General features: G+C 37.6%; 1 protein-coding gene across 1 annotated transcript in view; it reads left to right on the top strand.

Moving 5' to 3' along the window:
- The window catches only part of MYO3B (myosin IIIB), a 213,292-nt gene extending 205,361 nt beyond the window's left edge, over positions 1-7,931 (top strand). The window contains exons 14-16 of the mRNA XM_053901857.1: positions 6,524-6,630; positions 7,005-7,051; positions 7,864-7,931. Of these exons, the coding sequence (XP_053757832.1) occupies positions 6,524-6,596 (73 nt within the window). The 3' untranslated portion in view covers positions 6,597-6,630; positions 7,005-7,051; positions 7,864-7,931. The remainder of the gene's footprint in view (positions 1-6,523; positions 6,631-7,004; positions 7,052-7,863) is intronic.
- The last annotated feature ends 10,500 nt before the right edge of the window (positions 7,932-18,431 follow it).

Genomic DNA, 18,431 nt, shown 5'->3' with positions numbered 1-18,431 from the left:
GATGGAATAAATCTTGACAAGAGTAGTGAATGGTCACCATTTCATTCATTCATTTATTCATTCATTCATTTATTCATTCATTATTTGTTAAATGTATGCCAAGCCCTGAGCTATAAAATAGTTTTAGGGGAAGTTATTACTACTTCCCTAACGAGTAAGGAGAAAATTCCACACAGACAATTTATAACTCCACCATCTTCCACAGGCACTAATTTAACTCAGGGATATTTTCTTTGTAGCAATTCTGCAATTTTGAAGAAGATTGTTCATGACATAACATGGCAACTGGGAAAATTTGTAGCTTTCCTTTCATCTTAGAAAGGAAGATCTGAATTACATGCACCCCAGGAGAAAATCTCTCTTTCTGGTTGTGCGTATGTTTTACAAAAACCCACTGAATTCCTTAGTCCCTCCTGAAGTTAGACATGGTGAGGTGAAAACTTATAAGAATGTCTCAGTAAAAGAACAAGCATTGTAGTAAACGCCATGGCCTAGGCTTTGGGATTTTGAACCAAAAGACCTGAGTTCTAGCCCTGGCTCTGAAGGGAGACCAGCAGAGGGGCCCAAGCTCCCTGGGTTCACACCCCTTAGATATATAAGGAAGGGGCTGAACCACAGAGATTTATCAGCCCCGTGTTGTGACTTAAATTTGAAAATCTGAGTTCCCAGGGCATAATATCTTCCCTCCTATTCCCTGTCAAGACTCTGAGCATCCCTGAAATAGCCTATGCCTCAGGGTATATCAGGAGCAAGTGGTTTACAACACATTGGGAAGATTCTTCCCTAGACTGCGTTTTTAAGGTAGTGCAGATTATCGCAGGCTTCCTGCCAATGTGGTTCTTATTGTTAAGGAAAGATTTAGTATGGTCTAGTATAGTGGCTCTCAACCCTGGCTGTACATTAGAACTATCCAAGGAGATTTTTTTTTTAATATCCATGCCTAGGTCCTGATCTGGGCACCAGTATTTCTAAAAACTGAACCACTTGTGTAATGTAAAGAAAATGATCATTGGTGAGGACATTCGGAAACCTGAATTCTCAGTTGGACTTTGTCTCTAACTGCTATGTGATCTCTTAATCTCCTTATGCCTTTGTTATCTCTTTGGGGTTAGTTGTCCTTCCCAAAATGAGATGAAATAAATAAAAAGCTACTTTGTAAAACAAGATTTGATACATAAAAATGAAATGGTAAGTGAAGAGGCACAGAGCCAGAAAAGCCAAGTCATCTCATTGGAAGCTGTTTCATTAAGTGTCACCGGGGTGCCATGCAGCATGGTCGGCTATCATTGAGGAGAAAGATAATCCAGCTGACAGCTAGGCTACTGTCACCTCCAGTTGCCCTGAGAACTTTGGTCACAGAAATGATGTACCTCCCTTTATGCAGAGTTGACAGAAGTCTGTAAATGAATTGCATAACTCTTAATTCTGTTTTGTGCCTCAGGGAAATATCTAGTAACCCCACGTGGGATTTGCCATCTGTAAATCTAGAACACTGAACACTATTTGCTTCAAGGAGATGTTTTACTTGGCAAATGACCCTAGGAAAGGCTCATCCACAAAATGGCAATCAGATAGATTGGCAGTCTTGCCACTCAGAACATATTCCTGCCTGCTGAGGGCCCACAGGAAGGGTGCATATGACCATGGTTCTCCTGGTGTGCTCTCTCTCTCTCTCCTCCCAGGAACCCTGCCCATTACCTGTCCATTCCATGGGGGCCCAGAGTTCATACTGTCCCACTAAGCAGGGAAATATTTGGGCTGTATGCCCCATCCTGCCTTCACTGTGGTTGTCTTTCCCTCACTACGATCCTGCTAGGAAATGGATCAGAATGGCACATCTGTAATGGGTGATAAAAAGTGAAACCCTAAGTGTTAGGGGACAGTGTAGAGAAGAGCATTTGTAGCCAAAATAGCTGTAACTCAGCAAGTCAATTAGAGCAGAGGAAATAGTTTCCTTCTTCATCTCTGAGACCCTAGGAGGGAACAAAACGCCTTGTTTGCGACTTGAAATTGTGCTTGTGAATTAGGGTTGCCAGATTTAACAACAACAAAAACTACAGAATACCCAGCTAGATTTGAATTTCAAATGAATAACTGATCACTTTTTAATTTAATACAAGTGTGTCCTGAATATCGCACAGGATTTTAGTAGATTAAAAAAAGTATTGGTTGTTTATCTGAAATTCAAATTTAATTGGGTGTTCTGTATTTGATCTGGCAACTCTAGCTTGGATATACCTGCATGTTCGATAAAAAGAACTGGAATATGAAATTTCCAAACCAGTTGTTTGAAGTTATGTAACGAAGCCATCAACTGAATTCAGCTGTTTGTCTCTCACCAAGGACTCAGCCAGTTGTGCAGCCGCAGAGTGTGGTGATTTGGGGTTAGAGAGAGAAGTATGCCTGTCCCAGCGCTCCTCACTGAGGTGTCATTTACATTTCTTCCATTTTATGACAGGCATATCTCCTGTTTATGACAAAGTTCTGTGTCAGCTCAGAAGAGAAAGGTGTGTTCAGGGTCTCAAATATGAAATCAAAAGGTGCAAGGGGAAAAGAAGGTGCAGGGATTCTTGAAGGGGAAAGAGACCTATGTTAAATAGTACTCATGACGTGATATACTTTCGAAAAGCTTTATGGGGAGGTAGCCTCCAGAGGATTACAAACTGGAGAGTTTGGCTTGGTTTACAAATGCTTATGTGAAGTAAGAATAGGCCACTTTCAGAATACTAACATTGTCTTCAAATAACTCATATACTAATGTTTACCTTCAAACTTGAATTGCCTATTTTGTCTACATAAACTAATCAAATGAACTAGGTAATTGCCAGATTGTTTTATGTCTCCTGTAAGCAAACGGATTGGCTCAAAAGACAGGGGTTGTGGCTTCGACTCTGTCACTTCCAGATTTATCTTTCTTAGCTATAGTTTCTTTGTCTACTGAATCAAAGAATAATTTTGCTCTACATGCCTTATTGATTTTTTTTAATTTTTAAAGGAAAAAAAAACTTCTCAATGTACATAAACATTTAGATTTCATCAATGTCCTATATGCTGTTTTATATTTGCTTCTTTTCCTGAATTTTGAATTTTCATCTATCAACAGCATACCTTAAATTTATCCTTGTTGTGCCTTCGTGGTATGACACCAACATTCATATCTCACAGTTAACTTCTCCTCAACTATTAAATATTTATCATCTTTCTAGCCTTTTTCCAATGCAAAAAAAAAAAAAAATCTTACACCATTGTACAAATTGTCTTTTTTTCTTCCTCTGGTTGACGTCCTTGGGACACGTTTGTCGGCACAAGTTGCTTAGCTTTCACTATCTATCATCAAGTTGGACGTCAGGAGGGGTGGAGCCTATGGATTCATCTGTGTATGTGGGGCCACTCCCACATTGTCTTTTGATCTTTTATTTATCCTAATTAATAGAAAGGCAGTGGTAGTTGTTTTAGTTGAAGCTCTTTGTCCAGATGGCTAAACATTTTTCACTATCTCATTTCATTGTATATTTCAACATATATGATTTTTTCTCCATCTTTTTCTCACCTCAGCCTTTCCACATTATGGATAGTAGACTTTTGTGTGTATATATTTTTAAATTTGTTTTTATCTTTCTATTGCACTTCCTTTCATCTTAGTTTTGTTACTGTCTATCATATAGAATATTTTACTCTAATTGGACCCATCTTTGTCATTAATATTTTCTTCCACAGTTAAAATAGTCTATTTCATTTCCCTTTAAGGTTTTTATAGGAATATTTAAAATGTTTAACTATATAACTCATCTGGAATTTATTGTGGCCTGTAAGAATCAAAAAGCATATTGAGAAAAGTAAAAGATTTAAAAAATTTTTAACACTAACTTGAGCCCAGCAGCACTAATTTATGACAAGTCTCTTAACCTCTTAAGACTCAATGCTGTCTACTAGACTGAAGGCAGGGACCTTGTCTTATTTTTCTTTGTTTTCCCCACAATGTCCAGCAAAGTACCTTACATATAGGATAAACCTTATAAGGTCTATATTTAAGTTATACTTTTTGTATATTACTATCAAATTGTTCCAACAGCATTTATTTTTTTTTAACATTTTATTTATTTTCGAGAGAGAGAAACAAGAGTGTGAGGGGGGAAGGGTCAGAGAGAGAGGGAGACATAGAATCCAAAGCAGGCTCCAGGCTCTGAACTGTCAGCACAGAGCCTGATGCAGGGCTCAAACCTATGAGCTGTGAGGTCATGATCTGAGGAGCTGAAGTTGGAAGTTTAACCAACAGAGCCATCCAGGTGCCCCATTCAACAGCATTTATTAAATAATGATTCATTTCCCAAATATTTATTTGGTTTCTTATTATTGATCACACACCAGTGATACTCAAATTTGTTCCAATGGCAAAACTCTTGTAAGTTATGGCACTCTGTAAAACATTGTGAGACATGGAGATATTTAAGTTAAAATAATTAAAATTAAAATTTAATGCTAAATCCGACACCAGCTTATACTAGATTCTAGTATAGTATAGATACCATCAGACACCAACAGATTTTTTTTTAATTTATGGGAGAAATGCTAAAATTGTGAAAATTATGCCCAATAACTTAATTCCTAAGTTCTAAAAATCAGGAAAAGAATACCCACCCATGGAATAGCAAATTCATCGAGAACAAAATTTGCGAACCACATCTTAAGTATCCCCAGTTGAGAATATAAATAAAAGTTTCTGATTAAATGTAAACACTATATGAAGTCCAGCTGAACTGGGCTGAACTCCAGCTGAACTCAGAAACTATTTAAGATCAGTCTTTCGAGTTTCCAAGGTTGGAATTCCCATAACGTTAAGAAGTCTAAGGGAGAATAGATGTCAGATCTCTAGTGCATGTTCACACCAGCAACTTTAACTCTATACACTTCTGTTCATTAATCTATAAATCAGAGGAGATGAGACAGGGCACCTGTGTCCTACCATATTACAGCATATGGACTTCACAAACCAAGCAGGCGGTAGGTATGTTGGAAGTATCAGAAAGAACCCATATCAATTCTGGATTCCTTATACTCTGAGGATGATGCCAGCCCAAGATACTGGAGTCCTGCCCTCTACACAGACTTCCTGAAGATGTGTACAGGGATATCTTTAATGGCTACTAGAACCTTCTGCAAGCAACATAGCACAATGGAGCTTACTTTTACTTAGATCTCAGCTTACAAAAAAAGTTTCTTGTTAAGAAGGACAGTATGCTATAGTTTTAAAAAGAATGCTTCCAGAACAGGAGGTAAGAGTCTAGGGTTAGGTCCTCACTCTCCCATTTCATCTAGGATGAGTCATTCAACACTTGTGGGCCTGTTTTCTTTTCCAAAAAAAAAATAAAAAAAATAGGCATTTAGAATAAATAGTTCCTAAATCCTTGTATGGTTCTAATAGTCTTGGCCAATATAGATAGGTTCCAGTTCAAGAACAGTAAAGGTGTGAAACTTCATACTTAGGGAACTGATAATTTGCTATTCATAATGGTCCTTGCTAAGTCATTCTTCACTTAGAAAATTCCCCCAGAGTTTCCCTAAATAGTAAGAACCTCCAGTGAAGTCAAACTATGATTCCAGGTACAAATCTACAACCCTGTTTTATGAATATGATACACACTCGGTCCAGGAAAGTGAGAACTCTTCTCTGGACTGTAACATTCATAAACAGTATTGTGTGGCAGCTCTGGTGTGTGTGTGTGTGTGTGTGTGTGTGTGTGTGTGTGTGTGTGTGTTGGCAAGAAGTTAAAACTGCTAAATCCTGATTCAGATATAGTGCCAAAAGGACAGCAGATTCCACAAAAATCATCTGCTTGGAAGGGAAATAAATCATGACTTCATTGGACACGTGGTTTCTTAAACTCCAGTTCACTCTTGGTCCAGGGTTCTGAAATCGGGGCTAACACAGAGAGGCTGCTCTGTGAAATCATGCAATTATCTTTTCCCCTTCTCCTTTACGCTATCTCCAGAGATTGCATGGATCAATGGTATTGTTCAAAGCATTTCAGTAAATACTAGCTCAAGCCATTTTCCCTCCAAAACGTATCCCACCAAAAGGTTTGCTTCTCATCTACCCAAGAGGGTGTGTGCTCCAGATGTCTTTGAACCCTCACTGTAAGATGTGGTGCAAACTATCCCGGATTGCCTTCATTGTCCTGAGTTATCCCATGAAGATAGGACTCTGTGCTCTACAAAGGCTGGCCCCCAACCTCTACTTCACCAGCATGGACAAACCAATTTGCTTTCTGTCACTCTTGACTTCTGATTTAGATAAGAGAGATGAAGGCAAAGTTACAGATAGTGGCCCTTGTTTACACTTAGCAATTCCTATGTGTGTGTATGTGTTTTAGGATGACATTTCTGCCAATATTAGCAGAGCTCCAACATGCCCATTAAAATGAGACACAGTTTCCACTAAGTGCATTTATGTGAAGAGCGATTTTTACCTAATTTTCCCAATACCTTAGATGGTTTACAGTAAAGTTTTGCTGTCTTGTAGCAGTTTCAGAAAATGGTCTTGTACAGAAGCAGCGAACACCTCGCCGAAGATGTCAGCAGCCCAAAATGTTGAGTAGCCCTGAGGACACCATGTACTATAACCAGTTAAATGTGAGTTCAAAGTGGCCATAAAGCTGTTTCACTGGCTTTGTTTCCAGTTAATAATTCTGTTATTAATACCTGTTCCAGCCCCTCCAGCCCCACCCCCACTCTCTTATGCTCTCTTCTTGAACATGTGCTTAGGCTCTTTATCTGTTGCTTTCATGTCAGGATGTCTGCCTTCACGGTGAATAATTGATGTGGTTTATCAAAGACGAGCAAGATGCATGCTTCATCAGGCTCACTTGAGCCCTTTGATCAAAAAAATTATGCTGTGACTTCTGATATTATCAGCATCTGCTTGCATTCAACACAAAATCACTTTGAATTAAAAATTAACGACTTGCTGCTTTGCTTTGACTGTGTGTTCTTGGCCCTCTCCACAGGGAACTCTAGAATATCAAGGGAGCAAAAGGAAGCCAAGAAAACTTGGGTAAATATCTGTCTTCTTAGTTCTAAGCAACTGTAAACAGAAGGGGTCCTTTGTGATATTACAGAAAATGCAAAACTTTCCAGAAGAGCTTCTAAAAATATGCAAATGGGGATATCACCACTATTATTGACACTGGAAACTACTTTTCACAGTAGCAGCTATATAAAACTTGAGTCTATTCTGTCCAAAAAGGCTGAAATTGCCACCTAAAGGCAAATGTTATTTCTCATAATTATCCCAGGAAGTTGTAGTTTCCTCCTAATTGCAGTCATAGCAGATTGTATAAAACTCTCTCACAGATGAGAGCATTCCACACAGTGCAAACAGGCCACTTCCCACATCACCCTACCCCTGGGCCTTAAAGATACACAGAGGAAAATTTCCCCCTGTGGTTAGACACAGGACACTAAGGAGTTTGTGGCCCATTTGATTGTTAGTATCTTGACCGAGAATACAGTGACATAGCTAACTGGTATTAATTTGAGAACTGGAGGAGGGCAGGAGGGGAACTTTCTCATCTAGGAACCAAACAGGGACAGACAAGTAAATTCGGACAGAAAAGTTGTAATATGATCACAACCTCCAGACGCCACTAAATTCAGCCCTTTATCAGTCTGTGACCCAGAGGCAAAGGCTTTGTGGATCAGAGTCAGTTCCTGAGTTCTGGGTCACGCTGAGGTACCCTAAGTTGTCCTTCCCTTCCGGGGGTGGGACCCAGCCCTGTTCCCAGTACTCATGCAGCGTTAGCTGCCTGGGTGATGACTGCAGCATTTGTTTTCTCTTTTTCCTGAAAACTCTTTTCTTTGTTGCAGCCAAATCAAAGTGCTTGATGGGGAAGATGAGTATTATAAATCTTTGTCACCTGTGGACTCCGTTCCTGAGGAAGACAACCCAGGCTGCCCTTTCTTTTATTCCTCATCCTCAAAAGGAGCATCTTCTGCTCAGCACTGAGCTGTACTTCCTGCCCGCCCCCCCCACCAAGTCTGCGGAGGGTAAGAACAATCATGGTAGTTGACTGATTGTCATTTCATAAGAAAGCACTGCAACGGGTCAGCTTCTTTGGACACATGGTGCATGTCTGAGCCTTGCTGAACAATTTTCATATTCCCAACCATTTTCTCATACCTCCATTGCCCTCCCCACATCTGCAGTGCAGCCTGAGTGGGGCAATTTTTCGTAGCTGTGGGACACTGAGCACATCTTCACTATAGCAGTAACCATCGTTCGTGGGAGTAACGAAGACCTCAACGTCTAGGGGGGTAACAGACAACCTTGCCATTAGCCAATCATGAATACTGACATTTATTTTTCCTGCTGTGTCCATCCATGCAAAATCTGCCCCTGTGAAAATCCAGGACTCTGTTTCTACCTCACCTCTCTCTGGCATCCACCTCCTTCCTGAGAGACCCTCCAGGCATCTCTTCAGAGTCAGGGTTCCACTGCAGAGTGCCCCCATCCTAAAGGAGTGCACTCAAGATCTCCTAGGTCAGGATAAATTTTTGTATTTAGGGGGCAAGCCTAAGTCTTTCTATAAGGCAGATGGACCCCTCTCTTGCTAATTATTATGCTGATAAAGCTTTTGCTTCTTTACTCCCATCACCTTAGCAGTAAATAGAAAGGAGTTAGAGGGACAGAAAATTTGGACCTGCCATACACAGTCCACGTCCTGTGGTTTAGTAACTTCCCAGTCTCTGGTTGGCCGCCTCCACTAGGCTGTGAGTGATTATAGAGGAAGGATCTTGTCTTGTCTATTTTTGTGGGCACAGAGCCTAGGGTAGTGCCTGGCACAGAGTGGACATCCAGTAATGCACTTAAATGAATGGAGGGACTTCACTTAAGTTATACTAACGTATCTGACAAGAAAATTTCAATTCTGTTGTTACACATGATTAATCACTTTTCTTATACCATAAACTCTGATTTTTTTCACTCCAGTTTGGGCTAGTCCTATTATAATAATGTTATACCATATATTATAATACTCAATATGATTCAATACAGCAAACAGCTTTGGAGCAACTCCTCTATGCAAAACAATGTGTAAGATTGCTGTGTGAGGTAAAAAAAAAAAAAAAAAAAAAAAAAAAAAAAAACCCTACAAGACCTTTTCCCTAGAACAGATGTTCTCAACATTTTTTTTTTACTTTAAAATACTTGGCAAATAGTACAATGGGAGTTCCCAGATTTTTAGAAAAATTAACTGGAGGAAATAGAGAAAAATCGTTTTCAGAGTGATAAAGGGGAGAATTTTAATACCCACGTTTTACAGAGATAAAATAATGAAAGGAGGCATTTAAAGATCTCAGAAATTTTTTTTACGAGGGAAAAAAATAGGAAAAGTTAAATAGTTAAACTTTACTTTTAAAAAAAAAAAAAAAATGAGCCTTGATTTTTTTTCTCAGATGTTCACCCCAAAGAAATGTATATGTAGACAGAGCAAAAGAAACACAAGTGAACTTTATTGTTTAAAAAATATCTAGAATATGGGGCTCCTGGGTGGCTGAGTCAGTTAAGCATCTGACTTTGGCACAGGACATGATCTCGTGGTTTGTGAGTTCAAGCCCCACATTGGGCTCTGTGCTGACAGCTCAGAGCCTGGAGCCTGCTTCAGATTCTGTGTCTCCCTCTCTCTCTCTCTCTCTCTCTCTCTGCCCCTCCCCCACTTGCACACTTGTGCTCTCTCACTCTCTCTCTCAAAAATGAATAAACATTAGGGGCGCCTGGGTGGCTCAGTCGGTTAAGCGTCTGACTTCGGCTCAGGTCATGATCTCGCAGTCCGTGAGTTCAAGCCCTGCGTCGGGCTCTGCGCTGACAGCTCAGAGCCTGGAGCCTGCTTCAGATTCTGTGTCTCCCTCTCTCTCTGACCCTCCCCTGTTCATGCTCTGTCTCTCTGTCTCAAAAATAAATAAACATTAAAAAAAAAATTTTAATAAAAAATTTTAAAAAATGAATAAACGTTAAAAAATTTTAAATATCTAGAATATATAGATTTTAACATTATTCTAATATAAATATTTTTGTTTTGAAGTATAGTATAGGTACACAATATAGTGATTCAACACTTCTATGTATCGTGCAGTGCTTACCACTATAAACATAGTTACCATCTGTCACTATGCAACCTTGTTATTGACTAAATTTACTGTACTTAAGTTTTCATCTCTGGTGATTTGTTATTTAAAACTGGAAGTCTGTTATCTCCCAATCCCCTTCACCTATTTCTCCCACCTCCCCACCCCACTCCCCTCTGGCAGGTACCAGTTTTTTTTTCCTATATCAATGAGTCTGTTTCTGGGTTTTGTTTGTATGTTTATTTGTTCATTTGTTCATCTGTTTTGTTTCTTAGATTCCCCATGTAAGTGAAATCACACAGTATCTCTTTCTCTGACTTACTTCACATAGCATAATACCCCTCCAGGTCTATCCATGTTGTCACAAATAACAAGATCTCATCCCTTGTTATGGCTAATAGTCTGTCGCGTATATATACTACTTCTTTATCCATCTGTCTATCAACAACTGCTTAGGTTGCTTTCATATCTTAGCGATTGTAAATAATGCTGCAATAAACATAGGGGTGCCTAGATCTTTTGAATGAGTGTTTTCATTTTCTTTGGGTAAATAGCCAGTAGTGGAATTCCTGGATCATACGGTATTTTCTATTTTTAATTTTAAGGAACCTCCATACTTTTTCCCACAGCGTTTGCACCAGTTTATATTCCCAGCAACAGCACACGAGGATCCCCTTTGCTCCTCATCCTTGCCAACACTTGCTGTTTCTTTTTTTTTTTTTTAATATTTATTTATTTTGAGAGAGAGAATGAGCTTGTGCCTGTGAACAGGGGAGGGGCAGAGAGAGAGGGAGAGAGAGAGAATCCCAAGCAGGATCCATGCTGTCAGCACAGCCTGACTCTGGGCTCCATCTCCCTAAACATGAGATCATGACCTGAGCCGAAATGAAAAGTTGGACACTCAACCAACTGAGCCACCCAGGCGCCAACACTTGCTATTTCTTGTCACATCATTCTGACTGGTGTGAGGTCATATATTCTATTTTGGAAATTTTACTTTTATCATTGACTTATCTACTTTTGATTTGATACTTTAGCTATTTTTGTTGAGTAGAAATATTTCTAACTTCCTATTTCTCTGTGTACAATGTAATTGTATACCTGCCTTGTTTCTAATTAAATATTTCTAAAAATAAGTTTAAAGGAAACATAAATAATTATAAAATTATGATTTTGAAGCTCTACAATAATTAGTCATTGCCAAGCTATAACTCCTAATGTTACTTTAGAAATAGGGTTCACAGGGGGCGCCTGGGTGGCTCAGTCAGTTGAGCGTCCGACTTCAGCTCAGGTCACGATCTCACGTTCCGTGAGTTCGAGCCCCGCATCGGGCTCTGGGCTGATGGCTCAGAGCCTGGAGCCTGCTTCCGATTCTGTGTCTCCCTCTCTCTCTGCCCTTCCCCCGTTCATGCTCTGCCTCTCTCTGTCTCAAAAATAAACGTTAAAAAAAAAAAATTTTTTTTTAATAAAAAAAATTAAAAAAAAAAAGAAATAGGGTTCACAGGGCTCCTGGGTGACTCAGTCAGTTAAGCATCCAGCTCTTGATTCTCTTGGGATTCTCTCTCTCCCTCTCTCTCTCTCTCAAAATAAATAAACAAAACAAACAAACAAACAAACAAGAAAACCAACTACACCATCTACAGATTGTTGATGTTATTCTTGGACTAGTCATAATGCCACAAACTCAAGAAGCAATTCTTAAATCAAGTATATGAGAAGGTTCAACCTGGAATCTCATAAAAGTCTTATGAGATTTTTCAAGGTAATATACACATGACAAAACAAAACAAAAATCACATAGTCCAGAGGGTTGATAATGGAAAACATTATCTCCCTGTCCCTACCTTAGTCCCTCCCCGCAGAATCAACCATTTTTTACTATTTCTAATTCTTCTAATGGTTTCCATCGTATCTATGGATAATTTACTTCTATCTTCTTTGGTTTATCATTATTGATAACATTTACTCTCCCCTTCTATGAAAGATGTGCATTTATTTCAGTTTTATCTCCTTTCTCTCTTACTTCTTCCAGTGATTATAATTGTATATTTAAATTTTTGTTGATTACCTTTTAAACTTTATACAATTAAACATCTATTTTTATGTGTCATTGACTTTTGATAGTATCTCTGCGAGGATACCTGACGTGAAGAAAACCAACAGGCTGAAGGATATTGTCAAGACAAACAAAATAACTGACCCTGGACAAAATAGAAATCATTCTGGGAATAGAACAGTTTCACTTAACTGCACCTTTGGTGTTCATGCTCTGAGCTGCTGTTTTTACATTTTGGTTCATCTGAAGATATGCCTCCGTCCACTTCCTTTAGCTTTCTTTATGTTTAAATGTCATACAAATACAGAAAAGGGCACAAATCAGAAGACTCAATTCAGTCAGTTATCAGAAAGTGAGCATCTGTATAAACATCTGTGCATGCAGTGGACCATTGTCAGCACACTAGAAGTGTCCCTCTTGTCCCTTCCCAATCACCACCTTCCCAAAGACAAGCACTCTCATGACTCTGCTGGTAAATACCTCCTTGATTTTCTTTATAATTTTACCACTCATGTGCATTCCTAAACACTACAGTTAAATTTTGCCTCTTAGAGTTAGGTTTTGGGAACTTATGTAGGTAGAATCATGTAGTAGGTAATCTTTTGGGTCTTGTTTCTTTTATTTAGTGTTATATTTGTGAGACTTATCTATGTTGTGTAATAGAAATGTAGTTCATTCCTTTTCATGACTATGTAGCATTCCAGTTTGTGAATATGGCATAACTGACTTAGCCATTCTGCTTTTGATAGACAAATATGAATTCTTTCCAATTTGGGGCTATTTTGGACATTGCCACTGTGAACATTGTTCCAGGTCTCTTAGTGTATATTTGCATGCATTTCTGTGGGCTATGCACCTAGGTTTATGATTGCAGAGTTCTAAAGTACATATAACTGCACTTCAGTAGGTAATACCAAACTGTTTTCCTAAGTGATTTTACCAATTTACAGTCATACCTGTGACATAAGAGAACTTCCAGTTCTTGCTATTATCAGCCTTCTTTATATAGGCACTCTAATGGGTATATATTAGAATCTCACTTTGATTCATACCTTACATATCTCTAATTGATAAGGATAACTGAGCACATTTTTATGTGTTTAGTGCCCATTTTAAATACCTTCTCTTGTGATACACCCATTTTTAATTGGGTTAACTATATTTTTTCTTTTTATTTGGAGAAATGTATTACATATAGTAATTATATGTGTCACAAGTATTTTCTCCACTAGATGCCTTGTCTTTGCATTCCCTTAAAATATCTTTTGATGAAAAATGTCTGTAATTTTAACATAGTACAACTTATCAATCTTTTCCTTGATTAGTACTTTTTAAAAGTATACTAAGAAATCTTGTCCCGGGGTGCCTGGGTGGCACAGTCGGTTAAGCGTCCGACTTCAGCCAGGTCACGATCTCGCGGTCGAGCCCCGCGTCGGGCTCTGGGCTGATGGCTCGGAGCCTGGAGCCTGTTTCCAATTCTGTGTCTCCCTCTCTCTCTCTGCCCCTCCCCCGTTCATGCTCTGTCTCTCTCTGTCCCAAAAATAAATAAAAAACGTTGGAAAAAAAAAAATTAAAAAAAAAAAAAAAGAAAAAAGAAATCTTGTCCGGCCCCAAAGTCATAGATATTTACCTTTAGGATCTTCTGGAGGCATTATTTCTTGCCTTTCATGTTTAGATCTTCTACCCAGCCAGAAGTGATTTTGTGTGAATGGTGTGCAGTAAGGGCCAATTTTCATGTTTTCTCATAATGGAGATTCAACTATTGTAGACCCATTTAATGAAAAGGCCATCTTTTGCCTACTGCTCTAAAATACTACCATTTACATAAGTCAGGTAATAATGGATCTATTTCCAGATTCTCTGTTCTGTTGATCAGATATCCTTGTCTTAAATCCTGTACCTTTATAATAAGCTTTGGTATATGACAAAGCAAGTCTTCCAACATGGTTTTTCTTCTCCAAGAGACCCTTGATTAGTCTGGGCTCTTTGCATATTATAGATTCAAATAGTCAACTTATGGGGGGGGAAACTGTTCATATTTCTTTGGAATCATCTTGAGTCTATAAGTCAATTTGGAAGGAATGGTCATGCCTATAATATTGAGTTTTCCAAACTATAAGCATGATATATCCTTCTGTTTATTTAGTTATTCCTTCTCTTCTCTCAATAATGATTTATGATTTTATGTGAGAAATCTTACACATAGTTTATTAGTTTTATCCCTATATACCATATATAATTTGATATTATTTAACACTTTTTAATTTTTATGTATTAACTATTTGTTGCCTGTTCTAGACTAAATTTTTATGTCCCCCCCCCCCCCCAAATTCATGTTTAAATCTAATTCCCAACATGATAGTATTTGGTGGTGGGACCTTGGGGAGTGACTAAGTCATGTGAGTAGAGTCCTTATGAATGGGATCAGTGCCCTTTTAAAGAGACCCCAGAGACCTTGCTTTGCCTCTTCTACCACATGAGGACACAGTGAAAAAATGGCTGTCTGTTAACCAGCAAGTAGGTCCTCACCAGACACCAAATCTACTGGCACCTTGATATTGGACTTCCCATACCTCCAGAATTATGAGAGAGAAATTTATGTTGTTTAAGTCACATCTGTGGAATTCTGTTATAGAAGCCTGAACAGACTAAGATATTGCCATTATATGAAAATGCAGTTGATATTTTGTATTTGAGATGCATCAACTTTGCTATGTCATTAATTCCAATAATCTATCTGTAAATATTTTTGGATTTTCTGCATACACAATTATATCCCCTGTAAACTACTATAGACATGTTCTTCCTTTTTCATACTTCATACTTGTTTTTATACTTTGTTTTTTTCTTGATTTACTGTCTGTTTTATAATGCTTTTGCTGCATTATAAACCACCCCAAATTAAGCACATATTTCTTACAAGTCTGTGGGTTGGCTGAGTATTTATGCTGGTTCGAATTAGTCTTGCCAGTACTCATTTGTGCATCTGCACTTAGCTGCAGGTCAGCTAACCACTTATGTTCATGTTGACTGGGTTTCTCACATATCTAGGGCCACAGCAAGGACAGCTAGGCCAACTTAGTTCTACTCAACATGGTCTCATCCTGTAATTTGTTATTATCCCCAATGGCAGTGCCAAAGTCTCTGAAAAAGAGGGCTGGGCGAGGGGGGGGGGGGGCGCACTCTTGAGGCCCAGAACTGGCACATTGTCAATTTCACCATATTCTTTTAACCAAAACAAAATGCAGGACCAACCCACATTCAAGAGGGGCTTCAGAGTCCCATTACATTGCAAAGGATTACATACAAGGAGCAATAAAGAATTCGTGTCATTTTTGTTTTAATCGAAATGCCACACTGACCTGGCTGGGATTTCCAGTACAAGGTTGTTTAGGATGGCTAATAGTATGCACTCTTGTCTTTTTTTATAGTCTCAGGAAAGCTTTCAGTGTTTGATCATTAATTATAATATTTGCTGTTCCTTTCTGTTCTCTAGAGGGTTTTTTCCCTTACAAGTGGATGTTTTTATCACATGCTTATGTTTTATACATGTAAATAATTCTATTTCACTCCTTTATTTTGTCAGTGTAGTGAGTTATGCTGGTTTTCTAACATGAAACCAGCTTTGCATCCTTTCAGTACATACAACTCTATCATGTTGTATTGTCCTTTTACATTTTGCTGCATTTGATTTATTATTTTTTAAAAAATTTATATCTGTGCCCATAATGAAATTAACATATACATTCTAAATTCTCATAATATCCCTACTTGCTTTTTTACGGAAGAGTTTGTGTAAGAATGACATTAGTTCTTTCTCAAAATAGTTTTAATTCACTACAGGAGCTCTTTGTGTCTGCAGTTTTTATGAGGGAAAGTTTTAATTATGGATTAAATTTCTTTAATAATTTATGACTACTCATATCTTCTGTTTCTTCCTGTGTCAGTTTTGTTAGGTTTTAGTTTTCTAGAAGTTTGTCTCTTTTTTCTGCATTTTCAAGTTTGGTTAGAATTGCTCAACATATCTCTTAAGATATTTTTAGTATTGTAGAATCTGTCATAAGATCTCCTTTTTCATTTGCAATAGTGATAATTTGTGTTTTCTTTTTTCTTGACTATTCTTGCCACGTCTGTCAATTAGTGTTTTAAAGGAAACAACCTTTGATTTTGTTCATTTTTTTCATTATCTATTTGTTTCCCACTTTACTAACTTCTGCTCTTAGGTATATTATGTTTTTTCTTTGATAAAATTGGCTGTTATTTTTTCTAATCTCTTGGGATTTTAAGCCTTGTTTTCTAATATATTTATTTAAGCTATAATTTTCCCTCTAAGTATGGAATTAGTAGCAAATGAAAGTGTTTTTACTATTATGCAGTTATGGTTTCTTTTTTGCTCATGAGATTTTCAGAAGTTTATTAATTTCTCAACATACAAAGATTATCTCCTATATTTTTGTTGTTGAGTTCTACCTTAATTGTTCTTATGGCCAGAGAACAAATTCAGTATCATTTCAATGACTTTGATATTTATTGATACTTTATAACTCAGCATATGATTTCCATAATAAAACTTTATTAATAAATATTCCATATTTACTTAGAAATAAGGTATATTCTGCAGTCTTCTATATATGCACAATAGGTCCAGTTTATTAATAGTCCTCTTTTCCATGCTTACTGAATTTTTTTACTGCTGTTTCTATCAGGTAAGAGAACTATGTTAAAAATCTCCCACTATGATTGTGTACTTATCCATTTCTCCTTTTAGTTTTGGCAATTGTTTTCTCTATGTATATTAAGCCTATATCATTAGGTACATATACACACTTTTACCATTTTTTGGCTACCCAAGAAATTACAATATGCCTTCCTTGACTTAACCAAAATCTAATATTACTTAATACTCTTACCCTATTCTTGAACAATTCAAGAATTCAAGGACCTTACAACGCTAATATTTCTATGTATATTATATATTCCTCCTTGATTATATTGCTTCTATTGTGGTATATTTCTAACTAGGCCAACATGGGAACTTGAACTCATGACTCCAAGATCAAGAGTCACATGCTCTACCGAATAAGCCAACCAGGTGCCCTATTGTGGTATATTTTAATTTCATATATATTTTAAATCCCATGATACATTATTATTGTTCTCATAGCTCTTCGTTTCTTCCCACATCTCAGACCTTTATTCTGAGATCCATTTCCTTCTGCCTAAAGGGCACTTAGTATGTCCTTACTATGAGTTTGCTACTATAAGTTTTTGTTTAACTAAAAATGTCTATATTGCATCTTAATTTTTGAAGGATATTTCTGATGAGTGCAGAATTCTATATTGGCAGTTATTTTTTCTTAGAACTCTAAAGATAGCACTTCATTATCTTCTGGTTCTCATTGTATCTGTTGAAAAGACAACTGTAATTCAAATTGTTCTTCCTATGAAGGTAATTTGCCTTCTTCCCTTATTGCTTTTAAGGGTTTCTCTTAAGGGTTTCTTACCTTATTGCTTTTAAGGGTTCTCTTAAAGGGTTTCTAGCAGTTTTAACTTATGTGGTTCTCATTTATGTTTTCTTATTCTCTTGGTTATTATTTATTGCATATTGGAAATTATACTTGTGACATTGCTTGTAAAGATAATTTGAGACCCAGAATAATATTCCCTTCTTCCATAAAACAGTAGCATTTTCTGTGGGCACAAATAAATCAGGACCACTTTAATCCAACTCTAGAGCCTATGATGGTTGGAAACTGACCTGAAATCCTTGTTAGAACAGTAGACATCTGGTTTATTATCTCCTAAAGTGGAGCTCTTTACCATCCCAAGTCAGGGTGTGTGTGGGGGAAGGTGGGGGGGCGGCAGGGAAGATAGGTGTTTAAGTCTCCAACTTTTGTCCCCTTCGTTGCTCTTCACTGTTTAGCCTCACAGCCTCTTAGTTGCCTTTTTCTGAAATTGGCAAATTCCTTCCAGAAGAAAAGTTGCCCCCAATGCCAAGTTCTTCTCTCAGAATTTCTGTTTTCTTCTAGACCTTGGTTCATTATTTTTTCATTCTCTTGCTAGCTTTCCAGTGCCTTCAGTTAGGTATTTTTAAATTTTGTCCTAATTTACTATTTGGCTCAAGGAGAGAACAGTTTGAACTACCTAGGCCTTTATTACTGGAAGCAAGGTGACTTCTATCCATTTTTCATCTTCCAGAAATATATTAAAATCTCTCTTCCTTTGATGATTCACTCTTCTATTCTTATCATTA

Source organism: Panthera pardus, unplaced genomic scaffold (assembly GCF_024362965.1).
Source record: "Panthera pardus isolate Hobbes unplaced genomic scaffold, ASM2436296v1 HiC_scaffold_10, whole genome shotgun sequence".
In the NCBI taxonomy this organism is placed as follows: domain Eukaryota; kingdom Metazoa; phylum Chordata; class Mammalia; order Carnivora; family Felidae; genus Panthera; species Panthera pardus.
The sequence above is the reverse complement of the archived record's forward strand: the minus strand, read 5'-3'. Positions and strand labels throughout refer to the sequence as shown.